Source organism: Anopheles marshallii, chromosome 3, assembly GCF_943734725.1.
Source record: "Anopheles marshallii chromosome 3, idAnoMarsDA_429_01, whole genome shotgun sequence".
NCBI classification, from domain to species: Eukaryota; Metazoa; Arthropoda; class Insecta; order Diptera; family Culicidae; genus Anopheles; species Anopheles marshallii.
This window is the reverse complement of record NC_071327.1, coordinates 45,829,505-45,839,320: the sequence shown is the minus strand read 5'-3', so window position 1 is coordinate 45,839,320 and position 9,816 is coordinate 45,829,505. Positions and strand designations below refer to the sequence as shown.

The 9,816-nt window shown below is 40.4% G+C and overlaps 1 protein-coding gene across 1 annotated transcript; it reads left to right on the top strand.

Annotated features, from left to right (window-relative positions):
• Window positions 1–4,766: 4,766 nt before the first annotated feature.
• On the top strand, window positions 4,767–6,776 carry LOC128715893 (UDP-glycosyltransferase UGT5-like). The gene is made up of 5 exons (XM_053810810.1): window positions 4,767–4,943; window positions 5,027–5,114; window positions 5,188–5,383; window positions 5,513–6,361; window positions 6,434–6,776. The coding sequence occupies exons 1-5, from the start codon at window positions 4,767–4,769 to the stop codon at window positions 6,774–6,776; spliced, it is 1,653 nt and encodes a 550-aa protein (XP_053666785.1).
• The last annotated feature ends 3,040 nt before the right edge of the window (window positions 6,777–9,816 follow it).

Sequence of the window (9,816 nt, the reverse complement as noted above, 5' to 3'; positions counted from 1 at the left end):
CGCTTGGAACCGTTAGATGGTGAGAACACAGAACGAAAACCATTCCATGCACGGGAAGCATCTGTGTTTGTCACATGATTTCTAATATTTCTTTTCATAATGAGAATGTGACAATAGTGAGTTTTGCCTTGATGCTGGATGTTCAAATTGGGGTTAGGGATAAACTTTCAATATTACCGATTGTAATTATGGGATAAACCGAAGTAACACTTAACTTCATGATAGGAAACTTTTGAATGAACTAGTTCTATCAGAAAAGGCATTAATTTTAGGATGGCCGTACATAATTTTAGGAAAGGATACGCGAAAACGGTAGGAATTAATATGTTTTTTAACAAACAAGTCGCAAATTTTCAATTCAATAAAGTTCAGACATGTATGAAAGTATACAGCAATGTTAGAGAGAAAAATGCAATAACACGACATGTTCATGTCCAAAAACCACTGTACGTTCTTGAAACTAATAAAATTGAACACCTAGTTTTGTCTGATGCTGCTCCCCACTTTAGGTAGTAGAAGAAGAGCAAACAAAATCGAAAATGACAACTCCATTACTTTAATGGCTTAATAACAGTCTGTGCTCGAACACATTCCCAACGGACGCAATACACAAACATTTCACCATCCAAATATGGTGCTTGCTGATACAACCTTCAGCATAGCCTTATGTACCCGTATGTTTTTACTCTTGTAAAACAACAACGGCCACGGACTAGCGAAGCGGTTGGGTTTTCCGATGCGATTTTTCACATTTTCACATACACTTCTCGCTGGCGCGGCGTTGCTGTTGCGCTAGCTCGCGGAATGTAATGAGTGTCGGTCTAGTCCCCGAACGGTTTCTGAAGGTCTTGAGGGAAGCATTTTCATGGAGACGGCTTTTTACCTAGTACGGTTTGTGTATGTACATAATAAATCCCACTTTCTTGTCAGCTGGAATTGCTGGCAAGAGATTTATTATGTTTCGGATGTACTACACGGATGTAAGGTTGGTCCATCGAGCAGGTAGCACCGTTGTTGAAAGAACGGTTGTGCGGCACGATGGAAAAATAGGTTCGAATCAATCAGTGAAAACGATGCATAAGTTCAGGCCGGTTTGGTTAGTACGGAGGATAAAGCACATAACCGTTGTTGACTGCTCATGCCGAAGAAGTCATTGATTTTAAGTGTGAACTTGGTTTATTGCAATTTAACATGCATCGAGACATTCACGGTTGACTGTTGCTATAGATGTTTCATTTAATTTAGGAATCGTTGTATTACGTTGCGGTCCAAATCATCAAATAAGTATTTTGTACCAGCTGTATGGGCTTCAACAATGCACATCAATGTTCTTCGTCAAAGAAAGCCTAACATCAATCCGTAAACTTTCGATATTAACAGAGTACAAAGCTGGTACGAAGAAAAATACAACAAAAACACTGATGAAGTGTTCTCCTGGGAGAATGTAAAGCTAAACTTCTTCCTGCTGGACGGGGTAAGTTGATGGATAAAAGATTTATTTCTTGTGCCGATGTGCGGATGAGCCCTAGAATGCCGTGCAGAAGGAAAGCTGCTTAGGAAAAGTTGGACCTATATTGGTTGCATTCGATAGAGAACGCGTGTGTGTGCCAGTGTAATGTAAGGTAGAGAAAGTTGTTGGTCTGAGCCCTGTTAGAGGTTATGGTTCAACACTAATCGGGCACATAAGACTTAGTTGGCTAGAATGACTTCTTTCCTGTTTCCTGTAGCAAAGCCACATCGCCCAGCTGGAATGACTTTACACGACAATCGGCAACGGGTAGGGTTGGTTTGATCTATAAAGTTATTCTTCATACGGTTAAAAAATTTAAACCTAGGAAGGAAGGATGAAGATGAAATATGTTTGGAGAATAGAAATTGCCGGTTGCAATTTTTTAAGCTGAATTGATGAAGGGTAGAATGGTGCAAATAAATTAAACCACATCTATCAAAAGATTAATCCTAAAAAAACTTGTTAATTTCTTCAAAACACGTGGTAGAATTCTTCTTAACTCGATTGAAGATAAAGAACATAAATAGGCGTGAAATGCAATTGAAAACGTTTATCCGAAACATAAAAAATCGGATACCCGATTCGGTATAACCTATTGTGTGTGTAATTATCACCCCAAGCGGAATCGAGAGAAAGACCGACGGACCAGGACAAATAGACGTCAAAGAGCAGTGTTTGCGATGATGCTTAGAGCGCAAATATACCCTGACGGATGGGCAGCGTTTGTCCGCAGTTGTAATTGTAATGCTGGCCACAGAGAGAATTTACTGACCAGGTGGGCAAAGACCTAGCGTAAGGTTAAAGGTTTCCCCGGTGTAAAACGCACGAGCGAGCACAGGAAACAATGCGTGGTATGAATGGATGAATGCGTAGGATGGCAGATGGTACGAGTGTAAATGGTGGCACGAAAACCGTAAAATGAGATCCGGCCAGGATGCAACAGCTGATGCATTTCGGGACCTCACGGTGGCTCACTGTGGTGAACACTGCACCGACTGGTGGTTTAAGGTTGGTGAAACAAACCCGGTAGGGATTTTCGAGGTCTCATGGCGCAAATAAGCATCTGACGAGTGTTGGTGGACTTTTTTCGGTTGAGGAATTGTTTCGGAACTGGTATGTTACACCTGGCTTGTAAAGGTATGGCACGGGTATAATGCAACACGATACTTAAGTGAAACATTCATGCATTTGTCAAGAGCTTATGATGATGGAGGAAGGGATTTTGTTGTGACCCATACTACAAAACGGTGCTCGAAAGATATGTTGAGAAATTGTGCCATTTATAAAAATGAACATGATAACATCAGAGACAGCAAGGATTACGCCCTACTTGACGTAAATAATACGTAATATGAGTGACCATTGTATTTATAGTATATGGACAATACGCACGAAAGCATTTCCTTGGTTACTTCGTTACATTTATGATGAATGTAGAATACGGAAAACAAATTATTAAAAATCTATATTTTTACTTATGTGGTTGATAGGGTGAAAATTTAAAGAAATTTCTTAAGTTGGTTACTAATTTACATGTGAGTTACCATAAAGTAAATGATTTACTACAGTTCATAGTTCAAATACATAAACATTGAAAGAAAACTTTTAATGATTTCAAAAATAGTATGAATTATATTTTTTTGTAAAATTGTAAAAATTATATTTTTCTTAGATCCTTTCATTATATTCAAACTTATCTTTTCATTATAAATTCCCTTCTTTTTCTTACATAAATGCGCTTCTTCTTAAAGACGCGGCTTTGTGGTGTATTGTATTTGTATTTGTATTTCATAAATCTCATCCGTACCGATCCTCCCTGACAAGAACTCTTAGTCAAAGTGGCCGGCTTATCGGATCACGAAGGTAAAAAAATCGTGTAACTATTATGGCTAACATTTTAAAAAAGATATACAATACAGATAGAGTTCTACAAACATATATCTTATTTTTAATAATGTTTCGTAATAGAAACTTGAATCATATATGATTTTAATTGTAAAATCATTGAAATTAATCTCTAGTGACAAATAAAACCTACCAATAGGCTGATAAACAAATGAACAAAAAAAGGACTCAATGACATGCAAATGTAACTTCGCGCTTTTGTGCGCTTTTTGCGACCTTCAGGGGCGGCTAGAACGCTGCAAAACGTGCGCATGTATTTCATTTTTATCCCTTTTAATATTAATTCTAGCATTCTAGAACGGCAGGCGTGCGATAATAAAAAAAAACAAACTCATCGCGTAATGTCCTGTTCCGCACAGGTTAAAATACACAGCATCCACATTTCTGCTACATATTGTTCACGATGATTGCGTCAAAATTCGATTCGTTTACCGGCAGGTTTGCCCTTCAGCGAAATTGCCACTTTCCAAAGGGGGCAGCGCGCATCAAAACTACGCCATCCGGCTGCAGAAAAAGCGATTGCAAAACGCTTTCCACTTCTTTATTACGTTTATGATGGGAGGGTAAATCGTGTGTCCGTGTGTGGGTGTATGTCCATGAGGGTGTTACTGTTTGCTTTCTGTGTGCCGGGATAGAAAGTACACCCGAACGCAGCCAGACAGACATGATGGTGATGTGGACTCGCAGGATACGATGTTACCATGGCAACAGACATGTTCCCTATACACGGGTGAAATGCTGCACGCTAGAGAGACGAAGAAGCGTGATTGTTTAAACGTTGGCCACGAGAATTGGAAACTCTGGCTGCAATGAACACCCGCCAGAGTACCGTCGCATTTCGCCATAATGAACGAAAAATATCGATTTTCTCTTCCCAGTTCATGCTAGATCCCTTAGTTCGACCAAAATGCCCAAGGGAACCATTTTGCCTTCCAGGGACACTCAGCATCCCTGTTTCAAGGTCGACTCGAACATGCCTTTTGGGGTGGACGGAAATTCGATGAAAATTGCACCCTCAGCATCCGGTAGAGCTAATTTGGTCTAAATCTAATGTGCCGAGGTTGCCAACGTGTACTTCCTCGTACGAGGGACAATTTGAATGGTGGCTAATGAAAACAGATCGAGATTGCTTCCAAACGCGGTGAACTGGTGGAGTTACGTGGAGCGTTTGAATTCGATGTTTTTCGGTCGCCTTATCGAGACTTCTGCTATCAGCAGAACGCGTGCGACTCTTCGTCACATTATCGGAAGAGAGTGGAAGTAAACTACGTCAGTATGGCTACGCGCTTCGACATCAGTTGTTTGACTGTCAGACATCGGGCCTTACCGTGAGTAATACTGTGAGTGTAGGATGGTCGTCGGAAGTAGATCTCTGGTGACATGCGTTGCATTGGCGGTGATTGTACTAACTGGCACGTTAGACACCTCAGATGCCGCCAAAATTCTTGCCGTGTTTCCAAGTATCAGCAAGACAAATTATATCTTCGGCCAGGTGCTGTTCGAGGCACTCGCTGCAAGAGGCCACAATGTATGTGAGAGCGTGTGTTTATAATTGTGAAATAATCGTGTAGTGTGTGAACCAATAAATTGAGTTTGTGATCCATTTTGCAGCTAACTATTGTAAGTCCTTTTGAGATCCAGTATGCGTACGAGAACATTCGACAGCTGAGGATAACTGGACTGTTTAGCCATATTGAGGGTAAGTGAACTGCCAATCATATAACCGGCTTATCACTAGCTACTGACTATACAATCTGGTTATTTCTGGATAGATTATGGACTGCATGCCAACGTGTTTACCAAGCGAGATAAATCAAGCTTCTATGGCAATACCAATCTCATCTACGGTACCGCAGCAATGGCCGACTATACGCTCGGCCATCCGAAGCTGCAAGAGCTGCTGAAGAACCCAAATGAGACCTTTGACCTGGTAATCCTGGATCAGGTGTTGTGTGAAAGTTTACTCGGGTGAGTAAAGGAACTGGTACGGTAGAATTCGTTTCCAGATCAAACCAAGACGCCATCGATAGGGTGACAATCGTACCCCCACGTCCTACCGTGTACAATCTTATCAGAAAGCGTCTATGTTCCCTCCAGGCTGGCTTATCATTACGGTGTGCCGGCGATTGTGTACAGCGCGGCTGCCTCCAATAAGTACACCAACGAGATGGTGGGGAATCCGCACAATCCAGCCTACAATCCCATCCCCTCGCTGGGGTACTCCGATCGAATGCATTTGGTGCAGCGAGTGTGGAATACATTCGTCTCCATCTGTGAGCAGTTTAACTACCGGTATCTGTATTTACCCTCACAAGAAGCCGTCTACCAACGGTATTTTTCGCGACGGAATCAACCACCACTGCTAGATCTCATCCACAACGTAAGCTTGGTGATGGTCAACAGTCATCCGGTGATTAACTTTGCCCGTCCGTTCGTACCGAACATGATCGAAATCGGTGGAGCACACATCAGACAGCTCGAGGATACGGGCTTCTCGCAGGATGTGATCAATTGGGTAGAAAAGGCCAGGAACGGTGTCGTCTACTTCAGCATGGGCACCAACATTCGATCGGCCGATTTTCCCGACAGCTTGCGGGAAGCGTTCGTGGGCGCATTCAGCAAGCTTAGCCAGGTGCTGATTATCTGGAAGTGGGAGAATGCAACGCTACCGAATCAGTCGGACAATGTGATCATTGGACCGTGGATGCCGCAACAACAACTGCTCGCCCATCCAAATGTCCGACTGCACATTACGCACGGTGGATTGCTTAGCATGATGGAGACAGTGCACTACGGTAAACCGATCTTGGGTTTACCCTTGGTAGGAGATCAAGAGATCCTTGTGAACCGTGCGGTAGAGGCCGGTTATGGCATAAAGCTTGATTATCAAAATATTACCGAAGAAGGTGTACTGGTTGCGATTAATCAAATTCTCAACGAACCAGAGTAAGTAACAATCTTCTAACCGCTAATTTATAAAAATTTTCAAGGTTATATGCATGCATTATTTTTTCTCAGCTTCCGCAACGCAGCAATGAAAGCATCCCGACAGTTTCGTGAACAACCGCTAGAACCTATGCACAAAGTCCTTTATTATGTTGACTACGTGCTAAAGAAGGACAGTGGCATCGATTACATGCGCAGTGGAGCACTGTATCTATCGTTTTGGCCCCGACACGTTGTGGACGTTGCCACCATACTGGTGCTAATCACCATGATTCCGGTGGGATTGTTCGCCACGCTGATTCAGATCATTCTGCGAAAAACACACCAGCGAAAATTGAAAAATGTGTCCGGTGTGGGTAAAACCGTTGCAAATGGAAAATCGTTGGTAAAAGACGTAAAAAAGAAGCGCAACTGAAATGTAGTTTGTTAGCATTGCTTGACATTCGGGTAGCACTCGTTATAGAAAAGAAAAAAAAAACACATACAAATCATGGACCGAACTCAGAACGGTTGTAAACTATTGTTTTAATAAAGTAAGCGTTTAATATAATTTATAATGAACATCAGTTCGCTTCAGGATATAAAAGAAAGAAATAGAAATGTACCGTTCAATTTTTCCCTAACTAAACCTTTATTTACATGTGGAATAAAATATTTAATAATGTCACATAATAACACTCCCATCTGCAAAGCATATCCTAAATAAGCTGCTCATAATGAGCGGCATGGCCTGTTTGAACCACCCGACAACCATTCATGAATAGCTGGTTCCACGAAAATCTATATCACCTTTTGTCATTGGTGAACCCATTAAATATCCCACCACAACCACGACCAGCTCTAATGATGCTATTGATGGTGTAAAAACCTTCCCAAATGAGCTTAACATATATGAGTGCTGAGTGAAAGATGGGTACGTTTTGTTGTCGAAAAAACAAAACAAAAAAAACTGAGATGATATGAACATCGGACTTTACGTCCTGCAGGAGATAGAACAAATCGAACGAGACAAACATTCGGTGATATGTTGATGGAGTTTCATCAATGCCAAGGATGTGTGGACATTTATTCCAGGATGATTGTTTTGCGAGTGGCAGTGGTCTCAGAGCAGTGGTGATGCCGTGCACATGCCGAAACACATCCGGAAGTTATATGTGAGTGGGATGGATGTTTGGAAACAAAAATGGCGACCATGCTACCAACTACCGACATAAAGTCGACCCAACAGTCGATAAGGTCGCTTTTCTCCTTTGCTAAGCAGATCAGGGCGCTAAGCAGCTTAGAGTCAGCAATGTGGCCAATTTTTCCACCATCAACTCTTCCCGTAGTGAGGCGCAATGTACATGCTGTACGCTGTACCGAGTAAGAAATATTCACCAGCACGGTGTTTCGTACTTCGCATATTTTAGACAGTGGAGGACTGAATCAAACCATTACGCTTTACCGTTGGTAGCGTGTGATGGCATCGCGTGTGGAGATTTTTACGCAGCTTCACTTGCCTGAATGTGAATCTGTTTTTTTTTTTATTCCTAGTGTTCTGTTTTGTATAGCAAAACAGAGCACCACTCGATGGTACCTAGGGCGATAGAAATTGTCTGACAAAGCCAGTAAATATAACGCATCGTGAGCGAGCATGTCGGGCTATAAGTTATGTGATGCAAATGCTACTTCATTCGCTTCCCTGTGCGGGTTATTGTTATGACAACAGACTCCACCATAAGCGGAGATAGAATAAGTCAGCGTGAGGTCATTTACGAAACAAGCGTTCCTCTAGGCTCGGTAGGTTTGCTGTTGTGATGTGTGTTGTGTATCGATCGACATTGGTTAATGTGTCTGTCCCCAAGCTAAACACATACACACACAAACACCTCCAGCAGCGTGTGATGTTGCAGATGTTGCCGTTGTCTTTCCCAACAGACAACAGTGTCGTAAATATTTAGATTTCTGCATTATTGTACAGTAGCGTCGAATGTATAGTGCATATTAACCTCACGTAAAAGGCAAATGTAGTCGATGGTTGTAGACATTTGCAGAAACCACAGAAGGAAATCAATTGGAAATCGGATTTTGTTGAGGCGTATGTTATGCGCATTCCTTACCTCGTTTTGTCCTTTTTATGTACCTTTGGTTCTTTACGCAAGTAGATGATGGTGGGAGATAGGTGATATACTATGAAGATGTTGATGTAGATTATAATTTTCATTGTGTATATAGAAGTAGATAAAGTGATATAACCATCAGGATCTTACTAAACAGCAAATCTAGATAGAAGAAACGACGCTTTTGTATCTGTTCCCTTTTTTCATTAACCGCATTAACACTAATTTTGACCTAACGAGTGAACTGAATTGCCGAAATATGATGTCAATTTTTTGTTTATTTTAGTGTCACAAAAAGTAATGAAATTTAACCCTTGAGTCTTACGAATATCTTCTAACTATGTTGGAGCAAAATCGAATTTATATTTCTATAGTTAAGTTCATTCCACTGAGGTACTAGGTTGGTTTTCCCTCCAAGAAAAGAAAAATTCTAAATCCTAAAATTATCTCTAAATCTTGGAAATCCTGTGTTTCTGGAGAATTCTTCACTAAATATATCAAAACATCCAAAACATAGTTTTATCGATTAATAAGGTTGGTTGTGCCTTTTCTCCATAAACATTCTTGTATCCATCTATCCAATATCTTCTAAGAATTCAGCATGTGTACCGTGCTATATTCATGACTATGAAAGTTCCTTAAAAAGTGCTTTTATCTTGCGTTCAATAAATACTACGCTTTGGTAAATTGGTTGAAAAATACTGTGTTTAATTATTTTAACAAATCAAATATTTTATCAAACATAATAAGTTCAACAAATAAATATAAATGATTGACTAATTGCTGATTACACAGATGGAAAGGCACAGCTGGTAAAGATAGTTATGACACGAATCGCATTAAATTTAGAGCCATCAGTAGATAGTTCGAATAAGAACTGCACATTTACCCAGATGTATGGTTTTGTGCAGGAATCGCTCAACATCAAAGTTGGAGTATGGATACACTCAAGACAGTCAATCGATTTATACACAATTACAAAGTTGTAATGTTAAAAAAATACTTTATCTAGTTTTTGTACGTTTTTTAAATAAGATATACGGTTGTTCTTCTGGCAAAAACAAATTATATTCGAATTATTTTTTTAAATTTGGTGAAAGTTTAATAAACTTCTTTGAAAGAGATGAACTAGTTTTTTAGCGCGTAACTATTGTTTTCAACCACACTGTATCAAAAAACCTCTACTAAATTCTATGTCATAGTTCATATATTTCAATGATTTAATGTACATATAACAATTTTAGATACCGCTCCTGAATTGCTTTGCTAGAGGTGAACTAAATACAATTGAAATTAAAACCTTCGCGCATAACATTCGTTGTTTAATGAACAACATTAGCGCGTGCAATGGTAGTC

Excerpts from the sequence above, each read along its gene's own strand:
- LOC128715893 (XM_053810810.1), top strand. The coding sequence starts at position 4,767 with ATGGTCGTCGGAAGTAGATCTCTGGTGACATGCGTTGCATTGGCGGTG. Across the intron at positions 4,944-5,026 it reads TCGCTGCAAGAGGCCACAAT|CTAACTATTGTAAGTCCTTT; the intron begins GTATGTGAGAGC and ends TCCATTTTGCAG. Across the intron at positions 5,384-5,512 it reads TTGTGTGAAAGTTTACTCGG|GCTGGCTTATCATTACGGTG; the intron begins GTGAGTAAAGGA and ends TGTTCCCTCCAG.